At 41.7% G+C, this 21,020-nt stretch overlaps 1 protein-coding gene and 2 pseudogenes across 6 annotated transcripts in view; 2 read left to right on the top strand and 1 right to left on the bottom strand.

The window, feature by feature from the left end:
* Positions 1 to 12,133, bottom strand: part of USP40 (ubiquitin specific peptidase 40) — a 40,025-nt gene extending 27,892 nt beyond the window's left edge. For 5 of the 6 annotated variants that reach the window (XR_011048796.1, XM_068408228.1, XM_068408230.1 and 2 more), the window contains exons 1-10: positions 11,682 to 11,923; positions 10,340 to 10,556; positions 9,731 to 9,798; positions 8,616 to 8,729; positions 7,856 to 8,020; positions 7,148 to 7,294; positions 3,594 to 3,737; positions 2,665 to 2,793; positions 2,041 to 2,142; positions 1,588 to 1,695 (exon numbers count right to left, since the gene is read on the bottom strand). Coding sequence is in view for 5 of the 6 variants with exons in the window: in XM_068408228.1 (XP_068264329.1) it covers positions 1,588 to 1,695; positions 2,041 to 2,142; positions 2,665 to 2,793; positions 3,594 to 3,737; positions 7,148 to 7,294; positions 7,856 to 8,020; positions 8,616 to 8,729; positions 9,731 to 9,798; positions 10,340 to 10,538 (1,176 nt within the window). In the remaining variant the exon portion in view is untranslated. Of the gene's footprint in view, positions 1 to 1,587; positions 1,696 to 2,040; positions 2,143 to 2,664; positions 2,794 to 3,593; positions 3,738 to 7,147; positions 7,295 to 7,855; positions 8,021 to 8,615; positions 8,730 to 9,730; positions 9,799 to 10,339; positions 10,557 to 11,681; positions 11,924 to 12,011 lie in introns of those variants that run through there. The other variant, XM_068408229.1, reaches the window with a different exon arrangement.
* Positions 12,134 to 14,648: 2,515 nt separating this feature from the next.
* Positions 14,649 to 15,894, top strand: LOC137667382 (UDP-glucuronosyltransferase 1A8-like; annotated as a pseudogene).
* A 4,179-nt stretch (positions 15,895 to 20,073) lies between these two features.
* On the top strand, positions 20,074 to 20,910 carry LOC137667381 (UDP-glucuronosyltransferase 1-6 pseudogene; annotated as a pseudogene).
* Positions 20,911 to 21,020: the final 110 nt, after the last annotated feature.

The following is a 21,020-nucleotide window of genomic DNA, read 5'->3' as shown; positions in this document are numbered from 1 at the left end:
ATCAATCGAGCTGGCCCTGCTCAGTAAGACCTTCTACATACAGTAGAAGGAGATAAAGTCCCTGTGGTGCATGAAAGGAATCTATTGGGAAAAACTGTCTGGGTTCTTCCTGCAACGGGCAAAGGTAAACCCATTCGTGGGATTGCTTTTGCTCAGGGACCTGGATGTACTTGGTGGGTGATGTTGCAAGATGGTGAAGTCCGATGTGTCCCTGAAGGTGATCTGATTCTGGGTGAGACTACTTAATTCTGAACTGTATGTTGTTGCTGCATAAGTGTCTTTCAGGTTAAGACAGTGGTGATGAGACCGGAGCTAGCTTCATCAAGTGGTGTCCAGAAACCTCCTCAAGTCTGACATCTTTAACCTGCAACCCGTGGGCACGAACCATGACAAAAGAGAGACTGCTAGCCAGAGAGACTGCTGAGAGACTGCTAGCCAGATGGAAACCCACAATCCTGAACCAAATGAACTTAATGAACTTTTTGTATAGAGATGAATCATAAACTAGTGATATGTGTATATATATTTGAAAATGAAAAGGTAGTGATGATCTGAGTATGACGTGAATGGTATGGAATAAGGGGTGGAATGTCCTGGTTTGGCCCAAACCAGGCCAATTAGTCTTAGAGAAACCAAGGTCACTGCTAAATTCCTCACTGCTTACAAGTAAAGAGCCGAAGGGGGGTCGCACCTGCAGGGAGGAGCAGACAGGGCAGGTGACCCAAGATTGACCAACGAGGTATTCCATCCCATACACATCATTCTCACTTTCCTATTTATCACTAACCCACTGCCCCCTGGAGGTGGGGCCCAGGAGGGAGGGGCCCTCCTGTCTCCCACTGATTGGTACCAGCTTTGCCAATTCTCCAGTTAAAAGCCTGCAGGTGTGAATGGTTAATATTGGGTTGCTGACAACTTGTTTCTGTCAATTCCCTGTCAAAGTCAGAAAAGCACCTATCTCCACAGAAGACTGGTGTTCAGACTTCACAACTACATTTAATTATTGTGAAAACTGGATTGTTGGTTCTAGTCAAAAAACAGTCAAACATGAATTTTTCATGTATCTATAACACAAATGCTGAAGTATTTTCATTAAAGCATTAGAAAATACAGTTAACACTTCCAGTAAAATCGCGTTTGTTGTTTGGTAATTTTATGGACATGCCCTAATCAAACAGAAAGGGGCATACATTTTCAAAACCTCATTTCTGTTATGACTGTGAAGAGGTACTGTATTTCTTCTTTAATTCTTACCAATGTTTCTGTGTTCAAGTGGTAGTAGTGTCATTGCAGCTTCATCCACAGACACAAGTGAAAGAAGGTGCAGTAGGTAAGGTTATTTCTTTTATAGGCCAGCCATATAGATGGGGAAAAAACCATACAAGATTTCAGGCAGACAATCCCTTGAGAATCTTGTCTGCGTTCCCCACTCTACTAATTTATCTTACAAACCTCTCTTACCCATCCTCTACCTTGCTAGTCCATGGGCCAGTATTTTCAATTACCATCCTACTGACTATTCAACAGAAATATAAATGTAAAGTTATCTTAACAGTAAAAAAGAAAACTAACATACATGCATATTACCTTTCGTAATGCTCCATACTGTTTTCGGTATTTCTTATTCCAGGACACCCCTTTTCTCTCCAATAATTTCTGCCCTAATTGATCCACAGGAATTTGTTTAGATTCTTCCTAAAGAGAAATTAAAAACTAAGATAATGAAGGCTAAAAAAATCAAGGGATCAACACAAAGAAGCCAATTCTGAAGTGCTTAAATCATTCCTGTTTGTTAATAAGTCAATGTAACACCACCTTTTGCAATAGCTTAGGTAAGCAACTTACGAAATACTCAAAAAGGGCCATTTGCTGTATGAAGAGCCATTGTTAAAGTCAGGTTAAGTTACAAGTTTTATCTGCTTCACCATAAGTTCAGAAGAGTTCTGTACACTTAAACCTGCCCACTCTTGTGTACACTAACCCCTTCTTCCAGGTTCCCTCATACCCAAATCAAAGCAATGAACTCCTTACATACCATACCTCTGATAAAATCCCTTTCAACACTGCCAACGGATTTTCTATTTCTTTGGCATTTTCAGTATCTCTTAAAGCCTTATCTTCAATCAGCCTATCCTCTTCTTCCTGTATAAGAAAAATAATAGACTCGCAAATACTGTTGTTTCACACACAACTCGTGGTTTTCGATTATAGTCTGTTATTAGCATTAGCATTCACAATTTAGAAGTGTGAAGGAAGTTCCGATAAGCTGCCTCTGCCACCTGCTACAGACTGTATATTTTCATACAGAATATCCATTATTATTTCTTTTCATAAAAAAGGCATTTGTGTTACTTACAAACAGCCAGCCAGAGTCATCCACCAAAATCACTGTGCTAGCCTTGAGCAAAGATACTAATCCATTTGAGAAAGAAAAAGTGAGCCCAGTAACATGAGATAGTTCAGCAGACTGGAAAGCTAAAATTTGCTAGAAAATCTTAATAGAGATGGTACACTGTATAAAACTAGCCTTCTCAATGAGGTAAGAGACCAAACGCCTCACTAAAATATTAATTAGATTGGATGTACATCTCATCCACTAGCTCTTAATACTTTTCTGAAAAATGAGACATATCAAACACAGAAGAAAAAACCTTTAGGACTTACTTGTAATTGCCAGTTTCCTAATTCATCCACATCTCTGATATAAACATGATAGTGTCCTCCATAGCAGCCACCTTTATGTATAATAACAGAGAAGAGCTCATACATGTACTCTGAATCATCCATTTCAGTCTTTAAAAAGAAAAACAATAATAGTAACAACAACATATATCAGTAAGCCTTTCACACAAGGACAGTTTTACACCATCAGCACAGCTTCAGGTATTTCTCAGCGTGCATTTGCACGTGCAGAGACTGAAATGGCTTTTCAGCGCTGGGGAACACAAGTATGGACTAACACAAACCATGGACCAAGGCACAGGCTTATTAAGCCACCTTTTAAGTATGATTCTGAACAATACTGGAAATTCAAAATTTAAAATAATGAAATATTGATGCAAATAATAGAACAGCTCAACCTCTTTGTTCATAACCAGGTTTATTTTGTTTAAAAGACTAGATAAAAAACAAGAAACACATTTATATACACAAACTGAAAAAGGTGGCCTCCTCAAATACAAACACTGAGAAATTTCCAAGCTTGCATTGCAACATTTCAATAAGAAAAATGTCTTTTTCAATAATATTGCCTCTATTAAGTATATTCTTTATAAAGTTTAAGGATCAAAAATTGTCATCAAGCAATGGTATAGCTCAGTTTATAATCAAAATACACATATATATGAACGCAAAGGCAGATTCCTAAGAAAAATGAAATAACTACAGGCACATAAAACATATATAGCTAAATTTGTACATGACATTCTCGGACAATGGCAATACAAAAACAAATTTCATTTCAATTTCCAGGTGATAATCCTCCTTTCAAGCAAATATCAGATTAAGTTTTAGGTCATTAAAGATAACTTGTCCTTGAGATATCGGTTCTCTGCTAAGCATATAGAAAATTTAACAAATGTAACAGTACAAACCTGCTCACAAAAAGGCCTCAGATTTATCTGGATAGGGAATGTGTAGCAGCTCGTTTCCTTGTATCGTTCACACTTCTCGAAGTCAAAGTTAAATCTCAGGAGAGAAATGGTGAGAAAAGGAGGCAACTTGCGTAGTTTAGCAGACTGTAAAATGATTAAAAAAAACCTGTAAGCACACAGTTATAACAGAATAGTGTTTCCACCTTGCTATGGTCAACTCTCTACTTTCCAACAAAGCCTTCATTACAACCAGGCAGACATGACCAGTGTCTTCATTTTTAAAACGTCTTCCCAAATTCTCAATTTCCCTACCAACGAGGCATCCTAAAAGCAATCAAGATCCTTCCCCTCTGTTAAGCCCTACACCTCCCTTGAACGGTGATCAGTAGTCCCATACTTGATCCTCCTACAGAAAATCAAGGAGGACATTGCTGAAATTCTAGTCAGTAATTACATTTCCATAGCCCACATGTTCTTTGTGAGAGGATTTTCTTGAATTTTATACTAAGAAGCAACTGGTTCAAGGTTTATTCCAATGACCTTTGAGGAGTTTTCCAGTTCCCTGGGGTTGTGTGACCACAAGTATAGGTCAGGGCTTGTACAGGCACAGTGTTTTCAAATGTGGAAGTCAGAAACAATCCTATCTGTAACACAACTAGCTCAGACAGGTGTATACTGTCCAGAGAAAGAGATCACTCCCACATGTATTTCACATCCTGCTGCTGAATAACTGTTAGGCTGCCTCCGAATGCAACAGAAATGGTCTGAAAAACATCACCAGAATATATCACAGTGGCATCTTGCTTAAGATCTGCCAGGCTGCTTGAAGAAAAGGGCCTTAAGTAAGATCTGCCAGGCTACAGTAAATGAGCACGATGCTGTGCCTGAGCGGCATGGGGTAGATGTATCCTGGAAGACCCTACAGCCAGCCACAGAAAAACCAAGCAAGAGTTAGGGTCTCCCTCATTTATACAGGAGAGGACTTTCAAGCCAGCAAAGCCAACATAACCCATTTTAGTAAGGAAGAATATTAATCAAGATCAAACAACTTGATGCATGAGCACATCAGGAACCCTGGTGTGAAGCAAAACCAACCATCTTGTATCACCACTGAATTTAAGTGCAGATTCAATGGACACGCTTCTGTGCCTTTCCAATCTCTCCATTCAACTCTCCATTTGCAGAGCCATAACAGAGCACCTCCCAGGAACACACGTACGGTTTATGAAACCCCCTGCGTTATGTATTCCATTTGCATCAGTTGAGAGGACCACGCTGCAGAGCTTAGTGCCACAAAGGATTCTGCATGTTCTTTTAAGTTTAGGATGAAAATCAGACTGTACCGTTAAAATTTGATAAAGTTCTAGAACACGAGATTCTTAAACTCTAGAGGCCAAGACAAAAACGAAGGAAGAAAAACATACCCACAGAGTACCGAAGGGAGGGAGGAATGGAGTGGGTAGGTATGGGCCATCTTGTCTTTGAAACAGGCTAGGTGTGGGCAGGTGGTCGCACTGTTAGGCAGCTGCCTTCCTAAAGCTGCCACCAAGCCTAGAGTGACTCAGCTGGCATCTCACTGGCTGCCAGTGTTGACTCCCACCGTAGTTTGCTGTGATCACACACATCATGCCAGCAGAGCGAAGGAGCCACAGGCAGCAGTTGTGCTGACACAACATCCCTCCTTCCTACTACAGCCTTCCAGCACAGCTCCTCTCTCTTCAGGTTGTCCATTCACACCTCAGCATCCCCCAGCTATGTGACTTCTTACCCAAGTTCAGAAATCCCACAGTCTTCTTACGTGAATGAGCATATTTGAGAGGTAAGCAACTGTTATCTCGCACTCCCTTGAACATGCCCTTATAACCACGCCACGTGAGGCACTGCCAAATGTTCCTGAACTCCTGAGTCACTGATTAACTTCACCTGTCCTCAGCTTGCCTTTGCACTCACTGCCTTCCACGTTAAGGGTGCTGCAAGGTTTGGATTGCACTCATCCTGCTGCAGAAGAGAGTCACTGCAGTAGGCCAAAGAGCTTCGCTGTTAAGATGGCAGAATACATCAGATCGCACTAACAGCTGTTTATGTCTGTTTCCCCCTTACAAAAAATAGTGGGAATAACAGGAAAAAGGAGCAATTTTTTATAAAAAACTTAGGACATGAAAAATTAGCACAGAAGAAAACCAACCACCACTTTGTATCATTCAGGAAAAATGCAATTCAAAGACCTACAACTCCTATAAAGCTCTCACTGGGCTGCCCTTCCCTAGCCTTGGCTAAGTGGACGGATGTCAACACACAGAAAAAGTCTTGAATTCAACTACTGTGTTGGGGAAACCAGCCCAAATTGTTGCAAACCAACAAACAGGGACAAGCTGTCAGCACAGGGATGATGCAGGCTGCACTGGCATACCGACAGCAAGCAGTGTTAACAGCCATGCCAGCATTTAACAAAGCACTGAGGGTCACATACACAACTCCTCAGGAGCACACCAACAAGCATCCAGCATCTGAAGCTTTCCCAAGGTGCCCAGGGGTGAAGGCAGGGAACTAGGCAGACAAAGGAGTACTCCAGTCTGGATGGCCCTGAGCTCCTGGGTATCACCTCAATAAACACAAGTCTTCAAGTCAACAGTTCTCCGTTGAACACTGAGGAACTCCAATAACTCAGCACAGGAAAGGGACTTTCATAGTCCATATTCTGACCACAGGAAAGTGACTTTGAGGCTTTGCTGTGCCTGGATTGTTATCCTCCTCCTGCCTGGCCTCTCAGATGGAGGGAAACTCCTGGTGGTGCCCATGGATGGAAGCCACTGGCTTAGCATGAGGAAGTGGCTGAAAAGCTCACTGAGAGAGGACACAAAGTGGTGGTGCTTATACCAGAAGCTGGCAGATGAAAACAATACAGGCATACACGGTGAAAACATACCCGTCCTCTTACACAGGTAAGAGCTGGATGCTTCCTTGCATGAATACATTCTTACTCACCTGAAGACTCTAGCACTACAGAACATACTGAAAATACCTACTAAGGTGTTAATTTATCACTGCAAGAACCCGTTCAGCATCAGGGAAACAATGCAATACCTGGCTCAACAGATCCCATTTCCCCGAGCAGAGCAACAGTTGCTCATTATTCTTCTCTCCCATTTGGGTTCTTCATGAGAGAATTTCCATGGTTTTCTTCTTACATGGATCTGTTTATTTTTTCTTTATGCTCTAGCTTATCTTTTAGCCTATCCTCTGAAGTTCCCAAACCCAGGTGCAGTAGAGGTGGGTGAATGAGGCAATACTATCAAAACTACATGCCATCCCATTCACCATTGGCTAGATTAAAGACTGCAACAACGTTCAAGTCAAGAAATGAGTCACATGAGCTTTTCTTGACATAGTAGCTGAGGTTTAAAAAACAGGTCAGATTTTGACATCCTCTTGTTATGTGCCATCCGATTAAAGATACAGATTTTTTTATTTCAGAGTTAGAGGGCAGACACATCAGTGTAAAAAAAATTTCTAACTGTTAGCCAACTGAACCCTGAGAATCACCAATGCATTACCTTTGAAGCTTCAACAAGTTTATCACAGGCTCCGCATCGATACAAGTTCTCATTTTCAAAGTACTCTTCTTCTACATACATGTTCCACAGGGCCTCCTCCAAGCCAGCAACACCTTTTACTGCTACTGTTAGGTCTAAGAAATCTTCCTATGCAGAAGTACAACAAAAAAATAAGGTAGTAAGTGGTGTAAGTTCACAGTACATTAGAAAGATACTCATCCCATTCACCACAGCAGATGTAAGCATTCATTTTGCTTCACTGCTGATGGGGAAAACCCCCGTATATTCATAGAAAAGAAATTAATTTAAAAAAAAAACACAAACTTTTTTTGAATTACAAAGAGCATAAAAGACTGTAAAGGTACATTCTACTGTTGTTACCTCACTGTTCAGCTCTCTAACTACATCTACTAAAAGCAAGGCTTGCCAACTCAGAAAATGCAATAACACTTATTTTATCACCTCTGAGTCACAGCCTGATGTAGGTGGTTTAGAAAATGCCAGCCAAGACTTAACAAAGCCATGCATAATTTTCACATGTTTTCAAGCCTGCAGTGCCCTAACGAATATACACTACCTAATTTCAACAAGGCCACAACTGACACTCAAGAAAGATGTCATTATTTTTGGAGTTTAAAAAAAAAGAACATTTAAAGTATCTTCAACAGACTGAACAGACACTTATCCCAGAAAATCCTCTGGCTTTACCTGTCTCTCACTGATATTCTTGCATTCTTTACACACAATCTGGTTGACAACAATCCCATGGTACAATCGATTAATAAGGTCATGACCTGAAGTCCCCACAAGGGAAGTTTCCAAAGCACTGAACAGAATACGATTTAATTCCTGCACATCATGCTGCCTCATTTCCTGCATGATAAAAACAACAAACTTGAAGAAATAAAACAGTGCCATATGCTTTACTTATTGCTTAAAAACAACATATATGAAGTGTGACAAAGACAGCTGCCTCAATGACTACCCATATATTTACTACCTTGAGTAGTAAATCACTACCTTTATTATTATTCATTATTCTCAATTTAGTTATGCTCTCTGAGTAGCTACAAGTACATAAACTATAACCCACATGAGACACTTTCACTTGGGTAGATTTAGACTAAACTCTAAGATGAGTTACACAGTCCAATTTAGATAAAAATCTAAGTATTTGAGGACAAGAACTCTCATCACTGTTGGAAAAATGTTCCTGTAAAAAGAAAGGAAATTCTACTGAAATTGTATCTAACAGAACAATTTTCTTCTGTTACTCGCTGTAAACAATTGGGATGTACTTTATGTGGAGATACAATAGCATACAACAACAGTTGACCCAATTCAATGTTATCTCCACAGCTTGAAGTATTTTAAGACACTACTTAAATGTCAAACTTCCAAAAAAAAAAATCTTCTCCATTCAGGAAAAAGTTTTATCAATGATGGTGCCACCATTGGTGATTTGTACCTCATGGCTGTTCCACCCGAAGCTCTCAGTAAGGTCTGTTGTAGATGCAGCCTGCTGGTCCAAGAGCAGAAGTTGAGCAAATAACCGTTGAAGTTGTAATGGAATTATTCGAACCTAGAAACAAAAAACAAAACAAAACAAACAAACAAAAAAAAACAAAACAAAAACCAACAGATCAGAAAGAGTCTTCAAACCAATCATTTAAATAAAAAGAAAAATAATTTAGTACAAAATTTGTAATAAGCCACGACTGTCTATGGCTTTCATAACACAGGTTACTCAATTCACACCAAAACATAGTAAGACTTGGTTCCCAAAAATCTACATGGAACACATGTGTTGTAATAAAGCAAACTGTACAGATTAAAATTAAGCCATCACCATAGTTAAAAAGGACAACTTTCTCTGATATTTTTCATAATACTAAACCCTAAGAACATAGCTACAAGACATCATGACATACAGATTTAACATATGCTACCCCTTGCTCAGTAAAGGGTTTGGTGGTGGGGTGAATGAGATGGGAATGAGAATGGGTAATGTCAACAAGCTTGCTCAGCTACCTGTATTTATCTTTGACTTACAAAGAAAAAAATTTTCCAAGCAACCAGTTGTGTCACTTTAACCCGAGAACTAAAGAATGAAATTCTGTAGTCAACTTCAGTAAGCACTTTTTAAACAAAGACTAAATTCCAGTTTCATACCATCTTGTGCATGGGTGGGCTGTTACCGCTTCAGAGAGCCTCACTGCAATCACCAAGGCTGCATATATATTTAGATTTTTTTTCTGGTGACAAATAAGTCATAGCACTGTAGCTTCAATTACAGAAGAGAAAAATCTAAAGAGGACTGTATAGACTTTAGGATTGTTCCTGTTCCACTTGAAGACAAAAAGATCTCTGCTTTCATTCAGCAGAAACAAGCTCAATATCTTACTTTTGAAGCAAAAGCTTACGGCACTGAAAACTTAATATCTGCACGCAAAATCAAGTATCGGCCAACCAACTTCAAAGTTAAGCTTTCATTCACTCTCATGTAAGGCTGAATGCAAATTAAAACAATATTCTTCCCAATTAACATTCAGCAGTGACTAATGACAAGAAAATTTTAAATACCTTTGCATCTGGTTTACTGCTATCATCCAGAGTCCCAAGTTCTTCAGGTCCCAGACAGAACAGGGCCTCTGCAAAATGTAAAGACAAAAGCCTGTTTAAAAAAGACAACATCTCCTCTTTAAAGATTTATTGTATTTTAACTATCAACATTATGATGCTATTTTTTTTGGCAAATTAAGACATTAAACAACATTTCTGAGCATCAGTCATCCTTACAATTGGTTCAAGCTATAACAATAAAGCAGCAGTAAGCATGAAGGTGTTTCGATGGCAAAATATCCATTTTTTCAGGAATTGTAGTGGTTGCATAAAAAAAATGAATGACACTTTATAGACAGCAATAACCCCTCTTATTTACACAAACTGTAGACTGTCTACTTGTAAGAAAATGTAATGTTTACAATACCTACATTTTGTGCAGAAGTTACAACACTAATTTTACAGACCAATAGGTCTGAGCATTCTGGAATAACTTATTTGAAGTGAACTGAAAAACTCTTCCTAAAAACCATCTGTGTTTGTGGTGTTTCTTTAATGAATAATTAGAAATGGAAGTCACTGTAAAATATCAATTCCAACATTACTTTAAGAAGATTTTGAACACAATACCTCTAAATTCAGGTGTGAAAAGCAGAGTCTGCAGAAGGGAATTGAGGTAGCAGGTCCCACCCTGATTTTTGATACCACTTAGGTTGGTGAAATCCCTGGGAGCTGGAGGCTCAGAATCTCTGGGCTTTGATTTCTTCCCTTTTCCACAATGATTATTTGAAATAAAGGAAAAATCCTCTTCAAATAAGTCCCCAAACATTGTGAAGGCAAACCAGTCCTTAAAAAAATATAAAATAATCTATTTACTATAAAAAAATGCAATTGAATCCACCACCTCTAATCCTCCAAGAAGAACCTTTCAGCCTTGACTGAATAATTTATTTATAACTTTCTTCATCTTATTCTGTTCATTCTAAAACTGAACATCAGATCCATACAAAAGTATGCACTAATGTTACAAAAGAAGGGTGAATTAAAAGCATTTATGGTAGCACAGGTCTGAACAGACTTTTAACTAGAATCAAATACATCACATATGAATTTTGCATAAGCAAAAACATGCACAGCAAAATAAACAGGTCCTTCTAAACACCTATAATTAACCAGTGTTCAAGTTGCCCAGTTTCCTGCAGGAAAGGTATGTAAGGCCTCTAAGGCCTCTCAAACTCATCAAAATCCCTGCACCATCTCTCAACAAATCCATGTGCACAAGTAACCTGTCTCTGTGTACTGGCCAGTTCAGATGGGAAGAGTGTAATAAGTGGTCAAAATTACCACGATATTTTATGAAAATATTATCTTTGCTTTCCATTTAGGCCTGCTGCACTTTAGTATTTAACCATGCAAAGATTACGACCCTTCTGTTTTTCCTCATCCAAAGACAAAACAGCTTGCTCCTAATAGGTTTGTTCAGCATAAAAAGGCACATATCTAGGAGACAGCCATCATCTTACTGACAGCCTGCTGTACCACCCACCACTCCAGAGAAGCACTTCAGCAGGATAGTGCCAAATCATCCCTCGCTCCTTATTTCTGGATCCTCAGACACTGCTGCTAGCAGCTTCCTTCCCTTAAAAGTCATACAGTAATATAGATTAGAACGAATCTCTGGATAATGTCTTTGGTCCAACGCCCTCACAAAGCCGGGCCAACGCAGAGCATATCCTTTACTAGGTCCTTGCCCTGCCAAAGTTGGAATAACTCCATGAAAGGAGATCCCAAAACCCCTCTAAGCCCCCGCCCTGTATTCCTTATCTCTGACAGGAACCTCCCACGTTGTAACTTGGGTCTGGCACCTCTCACCCTACCCCAGCGCACCTCCAACAAGAATCAGGGCGCATACATGCCCTCCCAACAGCAGGACGGTCTCCACCTCGCCTTCCCTCCTTCAGGCTGAACTCACCCGGCTCCCCCTGCCTCTCTCTACCTCCCACGTGCTCCAGTCCCGGAGACTTCACGGGGGCTGGGCCCAGTCTTCAGACGCGGCCTCACCGGCACCGAACAGAGGACGAGGACTGGTGCTCTAGGCCTGCCGCCTGCACCTCGGCCGGCCCGCAGCGCCGGGGCTCGGCCCCTCGGCCGCCGCCTAGCCCGACCCACCGCTCAGAGCCAGCACCTGGAACCAGGCCGGCCCCTACGGCTACGGACCCGCGGCCGCCGCCATGTTTGTTGTGGCGCCGCGCAAAGCACGCTGGGACCTAAAGGCCGCCCGCGGCCCTGGGACTTCACGCACCTGGCCAAGCCCCGGAGAGAGAACAGCGGCGCCCCCTCACTGCCCCCGCTCCACAAAGCGAGGGGCGGGAAGGAACCACCGGGCACAGGCGCCGGCGCGAAGCGAAGACCGGCCGGCAAGTCGACCCCGTGACGGGCGGGGCGCAGCCGCACTGCCCGCTGGGAGCTCAGACCTCCCCGCAAGGCCTTCTGGGGGCTGTAGTTCCCTGCCGGCCGCGGTGCATGGCGGGAGTCAGGCTGCACATGGCGGCACCGTTCCGCTGTGGGGGGTGAGGGGTTGCCATGGCGACCGCGGGGCCTGGCCGCCTCGCCGGCCTGAGGGCCTGGAGCAGGCCCCGCCGCTGCTGGGTGGTGGGCCTGGCCCGGGAGGGGCACAGCACATCTCTGCCATCACCCAGACCTCTCAGGACACCACCAGGGACAGGCCCTGCTGAAGCCGCCTGAGAAACATAGCAGGGGTGAAGCTCAGTGTAAGAGCCTTGTGACACAAGGGCTGCTGCTGCAAGGAAGAGCCCTTAGAGGTGCTGGGGCTGCTTCTCCTCATGCCCCCAAGCAGACGGTTTATTAAAAGCATGCCTCAAAGTAGGCCCTAAAAGGCCTGCTTTGTGTAACCTTTAAACAGAAACAATTTTCCTTTCAGTAATTTTCCTTTCAGCTGAAGTAACTGAACTTTCTGAAGCTAACTGCTTGCTTTGCAGGTCGTATCTGCTTCTAGGACTGATAACACTTAAAATTCTGGTGGGAATGGTATGCAGAAAGATTCTTACTTTTGCTTATTCTTAGAGAATCCAAGGTCTCTGTTAAATTCATTAATTACAAAGAAGGGCCAAAGCTAAACAAGACTGCGACCAATGACTTGGTTCACAACTCTGGTGCCAGCAGAAGAGATAACCAGAATAGTATCTTTTCCTTGCAGCCACCTACATGTGCATCAACAATGCTTGTGCAGAAGTGGGGTCATACAGCGGACAGCATAATTATGGGGGGATTACGACCACCAGAGACCCCTTTCCCAATTTAGTACGCATACACAAAGACAGTTTTGCAATAGATTAGCATATGCTGGCAAACTCTCAAACATTCAGAAATTCCTCTCAGGTACTGATTAACATCACCCATCCTGGGCTTGCCTTTGCACCCTCTCTCTTCATGGTAAGGGTGCTGCAAGGTTTGGATGGCAAATTCACCCTGCTGCAGAAGGGAGGGGAGGGCAGGACGTTTTCCTACCAGCTCTCTGCCTACCCCTCTTCAGCAAATGGGGAGGTGCCATTACAAAATATATACATTAAACTTTTTGTGAGAAAACGCTGTTTGCTAAACTGGTCATCTTCCCAACAACCATTTTTAAGTGTGTTTTATATAAATCTGGAAATAACATGGTTTAGTTATTATTCATCATTTTTTTCCTTACAGTTTATAATAACATAAGACTCTGAGAGTATTTTTTTCACTTTTACCTCAAAGCTTCTCCCCCTACTCTGAAGCTCAAATATTTTGTTTTCCAAAACGTTATCAAGTGTCTGAAAGAAAACTGTGTTTTGCCACTTACTCAATAGTTTCCCCTACACAAGGAAAGAGTTACAGACATTGGTAAAGTGGGAAAAAGAAATAAAAAGGCTGATAGGAAAATACGCAGAGAACAATGTGCAATTAATTTAATTGCATTGACCATGATACGGAAGGGAGAGAAAAGAAGTCATGTGCCTGAGGGACAGAGGCTGCATTATTTTTCCATGTCACAGTGCTATTTAGGTATCTAATCTTTTTGGCATTGATGTCAAAAGCAATGCTGTGAAGCTGATAGCTCTTGCAAACCCATGCTTGCACTGAAGCTTCTCGTTAGCTAAGTCAGGTCCCATACCTGGGCTCACACCTGAGTCTCTACTGAACAGTCCAAGCCATACAGGGAATAGTAGTCCTTAAGATACATTTAGTACGTCTTATGTCTGGCCTCTGCTTGATGTATGGGCAAGTGGTGAGGGGTGTTCAACTGCCCGAGGGCCATCTCGTAGGTTGTGAAACAACTGCGTTACTGCTCTGAAGCAAGAACCTGGGCTTCAGCTACACAGATCTCTGCCACAGCTGCCAGGTCAGCCTCTCCCAGTGTTTCTTCTTGGTGTCATTTTAGACTGTGGAGATTTCTGCTAGCTTAGAAGAGTTGGTTCATCTGCCCTTTCCCCTTATCCTGAGGGTCTCCTGTTCTGTCCTCAGAAATTATCTGAGCATATGTGTCTCCAACCGCAATGAAATCTGTTGAGGCTGTTTTCATTTGTTACTCTGGTGTTGGAGTTGTTCGCACCAGACTTGCCTTCCCTGGCCAAGGAGTAAGACAGGACACACCAACGATGAAGAGAGAAGTCCTATGAAATCTGACTAGCATGTTGAGGAGCTAGTTCTGCGTTGGACACTGAGGAACTCCAATGACTCAGCACAGAAAAGGGTCACCACATTCAGCTTTAGAATTAATGAGAAAAAAAACCAAACCACCTACAAGCCAGAGCAGTGAATCATTAACTAGAAGATTATGACAAAGCAGCACAACTCAACATATAAACCCATCAGCTGCCTTCAAAAGCATCTTCAAGCTAGAGCCTGAATGAGAAGACTCTTCCACAGTCTGTACTCTGACCACAGGAACATGACTTTGCAGCTTTGTTGTGCCTGGATTTTTATCCTCCTCCTGCCTGGCCTCTCAGAAGGAAGGAAACTCCTGGTGGTGCCCATGGATGGAAGCCACTGGCTTAGCATGCAGCCAGTGGTTGAAAAGCTCACAGAGAGAGGACATGAAGTGGTGGTACTTACACCAGAAATAAGCTGGCAGATGAAAGTGACACAGGCATACATGGTGAAAACATACCCGGTGTCTTACACACGAGAACAGCTGGATAATTCCTTTCGTGAATATGTTGCCACTCACCTGAAAGACCTGCCTTTCCCACTGAACGCTCTTGCACTGTACAACAGCTCAGTGCATATTTTCCATACATTCTTTCTTCAGTGCAAGAACCTGTTCAGCAGCAAGGAGACCCTGCAGTATTTGAATCAAAGCAGCTTCGATGCTATCCTAACAGACCCCATCTTTATGTGTGGGGCAACAATTGCTAATTATTTTTCTCTTCCATTTGTGTTCTTCATGAGAGGATTTCCTTGCAACTTACATTATGAAGCAACACAGTGCCCAAGCCCTCTGTCCTACATCCCAAGACTATTTACCTTCAACTCGGACAGCATGACTTTTTTCCAGTGAGTGGAAAATGCACTGGTTGCCCTCCTGGAGCTTGGGTACTGTAACGGTTTCTATGCAGAGGGGATAAAGTTTTCCTCTGAAGTTCTTCAGCGAGATGTGTCCCTGCTAGAGCTCATGAACTCAGCTTCCTTTTGGCTTCTGAGATTTGACTTTGTGTTTGAGTATGTCAGACCAATGATGCCCGATATGGTCTTTATTGGAGGTATAAACTGTGCTCAGAGGAAACCACTGCCTAAGGTATGGTCTTTTTCTTCCAAATTACACATTTTGCCAATGAAATGTGATTATGTTGTTTCTGTAGTTTAGTGCTATTGATTTTTTTTTTTATTTATTATTTCTGGTAATTATTTAATGCAATGAGGTTTTGGCAGTTGTTTTCTACAGGCTGAAATCCATTTACCTTGATGGAGGCAGATGACTCATTTGAATTAATGAAGATTTTCTGATAAGTCCAACAAAAATGGACTTCATCTGCCAGCTACAAATTAGTGTCCTCTGTGAATGTATATTATTCACTAACCAGATTCAGTTTTGATTTCATTTTCATGGAGTCTGATGTATATTTCTTTCACCTGACCGAAAACCCAAAGACCTTGCTCTGAGAGTCGTCTTTTGTTTTTAACTCTAGGCTCAGTAAAGTCAGCTATAGGGGAACTCTTCATTTTCAGCACTGAACCACTAGTCATCACTTTGTTCTTGAACCAAATACTAGGGTCACTTTTTTCATGCAATATTCAAGGTGTCGATGAACATAGTGGCAGTTCAGAGCAACCTGATACCACATCAGAATCATCTGTTTATTATGCTTTTGTAAAGGATGTTGAGCATCTTTAAAGCTGACAATAACGTTCATCTGACTTACACTGCAATGGCAAAATAGACAACATCAGGCAAATAAAAGCAGCACTACTTTTAAAAAAGAAAGTTTCACTGTTGTGCATTGTACATCTTCAATGCACAGTATGTAGCAACCCAAATCAGCTGCTCTAACCAAACAGTTTATCTCACTGTCCTCTTCAGTCTGCTTTTGTCTGCATCCCTGTGCCTCCATATTTTAAAGAGGCAATATTGAAAGATGTAAAACACAGTTCTTTTGACAAAAATTCCCCTCATATCAAATGGAACTACTGCCTTAGTTTCCCTTTCCATGTGAAGTTTGTCTTCTGCTTAAAGTAAAACACCTTCTCTAAGGTGAGTCTAAAGGTACAATATTTGACAAGAGACTATGCAGAAAAATCTATGAAGGTTCTAAGAGTATTATATGTATAAATATCAAACACACATTGCCCTACAAAAGTTAGGAAGCGTTCTAATTACAGTGACCTGGGCAGCCTTAAATGTCACCTATCTTTCTGTTAGGATAGAGTCATTAATTTCAGGATCATACTATCATTTTCATATGATTTCTATTTACAGCTTAGGAAAGGGCTGCCCTAGAAATGATCTGTAATTTGCTTAGCTGCCTGCTGTGTCTTGCTCTTGCAAAGACTTAGAGTAAGATTACTTTCCAACTTGCAGTCAACATATCATCACTTCTATGGGTTGTTTTTCCTCTGAAGTCATACTACCCAAACTACATACTACCTCATCCTGTACAGGTGAATGCCAGTATATCTCCATAGCTATGTAAAACATGAGGAGGGAATCAGGCAGGTTCATGGCAGCAGCTACCAACCTTCATTGTACTGTAATCCTTTTGCCTGACATTGTTTATCATCAAAAAAAAAAAAAAAAAAAAAAAGTGTGTTCAATTACACAAGGATTCCTCCATGCCTGATCCATCATCCAAAAACCTGGGAAATCAAATTACATCATTACTTGTGCATTTGAGCAACCCGTTCCTGCTTGCAAGACCCAGAGCATAAGTGGGTGAGCATCTCATCTAACAACAGGAAAACAAATTCAGTAGATAAACCCAACACTTCTAGGCTGCCTCAACAAACATTTCGTTTTAGTTCTAGTTTTAGGGCTGCTCATATAACAAGCAGCTGCTGAGGTATCCATTTGCTATCATCTTCCCTTAGTGCCACTCACTGTTTGCTGCTCACATTAGAAGAAATCCACACATCACAACCAGTCCAACTCAGAGATAAGCAGTTTGAGAGAATTTTAGTACCTTTTCTGGCTGAAGCAATCACAGGGTGAGGAGTAAGCACACCTGCACCCAAATCCCTCAGCATGGTTATGGCTTAGGGTCCAAGCAGTCTCAACTTCTCAGGGCAGCTTACATGCCAGTGCAGCACTGCTCCATTGCTGCAATGCTCCTTTCCAGCTTGAAGAGACACCCTGGAGTAACCCACACAAGCCTTATTGAAAGAGATAATTCTGAGAGGGAAACAAATCTGCAGTCTTGGGTCATCCAAGCTTCAGCATTATTCAACATAAAATTTATGTCCTTCAGTATCCAGTGGTGAAGTCTTTCTTCCTAGCTCCCAAAAGCTGGCACACAGCTCTCACTCACTGAAGCTTCTGGTCTTCAAATTACTCTGTGGTGCTCTCTGCACATATAACGGGAGTGGGTAACAAGCACCACACCCTTCAAACCTGCAAGGGAGCCAGGTGCCCTTTGCTACTGAATAATGAATAACAAACGTGTAAACCTACCATGTCATTTTGAAAAATGATCCAGTCTGTTAATTTTCTGAATAATAATTACCCAGCTTAGATCTGACCTCAGCTGATTCTGTGCTAACCGAAGAACTTCATCCTTTCTTTGTTTGTCTGTTCTCTGCTTACCTCTAATTTCTCTTTTTTTTAATTCTGTCCCTCCTGTTGCCGCCTCACCTTTTCCACAGTTTTTGCTCTGATGGTCTGGTACAAAAAGTAGGGAGTTTGTTGAGTCCATAAGAAAGTGTAGCCATACTAGCAAGAGACTTGTTCTCTTACAGACACGGGAAGATGAACTTTGTATTGGCTGTTTTCAGCTAGCTAATTTTGCTGTTGAAAATCATATCCAAGTGCATAGTAAAAAACACACCAAGTAGGAAGGTCCAATTGGATTTGGTCAGTTCCTGTCACAGCAGTTGCCATAAACTCTTTCTCTCCAAATCTCCAGCATTTAATCAGAATTATTTGTAAATCTGTTCAGTCTCACGCTTTCATACTGTGCATACTAAGGCACACGCCTTCAGTATGTGCCTTACAAAACTGTCTCCCGCCTCTCATTCTCCAATATTTGGCCCTCTCTAGAAATCGGTTCTCCGTGTCTAAGGGTGGTTCCTCCATGTCAGCGTGACAGCGTGGAGCTATGCGGAGCAGTGCTAACACCCTTTGGGCGTCTACTGAGACAAATCCCATTGCCTAAGGCTGTAAGGGTTTGTTTCTCTATACTGAAGGTGCTGGGAATACCACCACTACTTATAAAAGGAAGGAACAGGAAAAACTTTGTGCTGCTGACAGTTTTGCTTCAGTAATTTTCTTCACAAGGACCTCTTCCTTAGCACCACCCAAAAGACTTTGGTCTGGCATTGCTTTTACTTGCATAAAGAAAAAACCCTGCATAAAGCAAAGCCCTGAGGGCCTCAGCTCACTGCACAGAGCAGTGAATGCCAGCAAACAAGGGGTCACACCACCCTAGTAGAGCTTTCTCTGGAAACCCAAGATGGGGTATTACCACCTAGTTTTTTCATAATGGCCCAGCAATCAGTTCTTCCCTCAGGAAACATGAGCTCTAGGGACAGCTTGTGCCTCCTGGTGAGTGGATTCAAACCCACAGGTCCAACTACCAGGTTCCTGGCTAATTTAATCAAGAGAGGATCTCTCTTCTCATAAAAGTTGGGCTGCTGCTCAGAAGGCAACATGGAAGAGAAAAGGCAATTTTGCAGCTCTGTCAGGGCTCAGAGCTGAAGAGGTCCAGGAGACACCTGTATGAGGTCCAAGAGACACATGTATGTGGTTGCTTACGTTACCACCTGTATCCGTGAAAGGAGGAGAGCTCAAAAGCCTAGTTTACTTGTTGGGGTTTTTTGTGTGTGTGTTATCAGTGGGATCAGTAAAAGATATCATATCTCCTCCTAAATTTTGTCTTGCTTACAATATATAAAAAGGGTTTTCAGGACAGTGACCAAAGACCAAGGCTCCTTCTTTGTGTCCCAAAAGGTCTACGCTGGCCTCCTTTCCCTTCACTTGCCCTGAACTCATCATTTAGTTATTTTTTTTTTGTCTGACACCATGGGGAGAAAAGCCAAAGAGGATTGTTCTTCTCCTCCTCAGATTTGGGATTGCATGGTATATCCTGGTAGCTGCCATATATTCATAAGATATGCAGGTTTGCCAGCTTCCAGGAGGTGGGAATTTAACATCAGCCTTCTACATACTGGTTAGGTGTTCTCAGGTTAGTGCATAAAATAAAAGGTGTTGCAATTTCCCTTCATTCTGCTGGGTGTATTTTAAAGGTTGCTTTTTAAAAGCAAAACTAGGCTTATTTGCTCACTGGGTACTTATCAAGTCAATGGTATTAACCACAACTGTTATTACAAGATGACATCCCTGGTCATCTTAGTTTCGTGAAGGAAGGAACGTGCTGACATACTTCCAAGCTTAAAAATTAACAAAAAGAGCAAAGGGGGACATCTTTTTCAATGACAGTGTGCTCCCCTTCCTTGTTATATGAGCAATGGCAATATTGAAAGATAACCACAACAACATTGGGAAGTTAAATATTAATTTTTGCAGTCAATAAGTTCCCTCCAGAAAAGTTAAAGCTTGCATGGACCTTCATATAAAGGACTGTGTCGGATGCCTCCAGAGCAGGACTCTCCGGTTTACTTCCACTGAAATGGCTCTTCCGTTTCAGTGTTTTTACCAACATACTTGGATGTTTCTTCTTCTGACATCATCTTTAATCTTTGCTGAAGGCAGAAAGATCCTGGTGATACCTCAGGATGGAAGTCACTGGCTCAGCATGCGCCCAGTGGTGGGGAAACTCGAGCAAAAGGGACATGAAGTTGTTGTGGTTGTACCGTCAACAAGTTTGTATATGAAGGCAAAGGAGCCTCAGAATTATACATTGAAAGTATATCCAACACCTTACACAGAGGAACATTTAGCTCTTGCGCTCAAGTCATTCGTTAATGCTCATTTTATTGAACAATCTGTTTTGAATATTATTATTACAATGTATCAAAGCCTGTTAGAAATTGTTAAGTTCTTTTTCACCAACTGCAAGAGCCTTTTGCACAACGAAGACATGATGCAGTTTTTGAGAGAGAGCAAATTTGATGTGGTTTTCACGGATCCAGTTCTGATGTGCGGACCGATAATTGCTGAGTATCTTTCAGTTCCTTCCATCTACTTTTTGCGGGGATTTCCTTGTGGTATGGATTTTGAAGCTACCCAGTGTCCAAACCCTCCTTCCTATGTCCCCAGACTCTTCCTAAATAATTCAGATAGCATGACATTTGCTCAACGCGTGAAGAACATGCTGGTCCATATGCTGGAGTTCGTTTACTGTAAGCCTGTATTTGCTCAATTTGAAGAACTTGCATACGAGATTCTTCAAAAGAAAGTGACAGCTACAGACCTTCTAAGCCATGGATCTGTTTGGCTAATGAGATATGATTTTGTGTTTGAGTTCCCGAGACCAGTGATGCCAAACATGGTTTTTATTGGAGGGATAAACTGTGATCGGAAGAAAAAACTGCCTCAGGTATAAAATTTTACTTTGTTTTTATTGAAAAGGCAAGAACATAAATCTTTAAGTGTTCTTACGTCAAAACCTAACTGACAACACCTTGATATTTAAAGATAGAAAGCTAATGATAA

The sequence above is a fragment of the Nyctibius grandis genome, chromosome 9, assembly GCF_013368605.1.
Source record: "Nyctibius grandis isolate bNycGra1 chromosome 9, bNycGra1.pri, whole genome shotgun sequence".
NCBI classification, from domain to species: Eukaryota; Metazoa; Chordata; class Aves; order Nyctibiiformes; family Nyctibiidae; genus Nyctibius; species Nyctibius grandis.
This window is presented reverse-complemented; position numbering and strand designations above follow the sequence as displayed.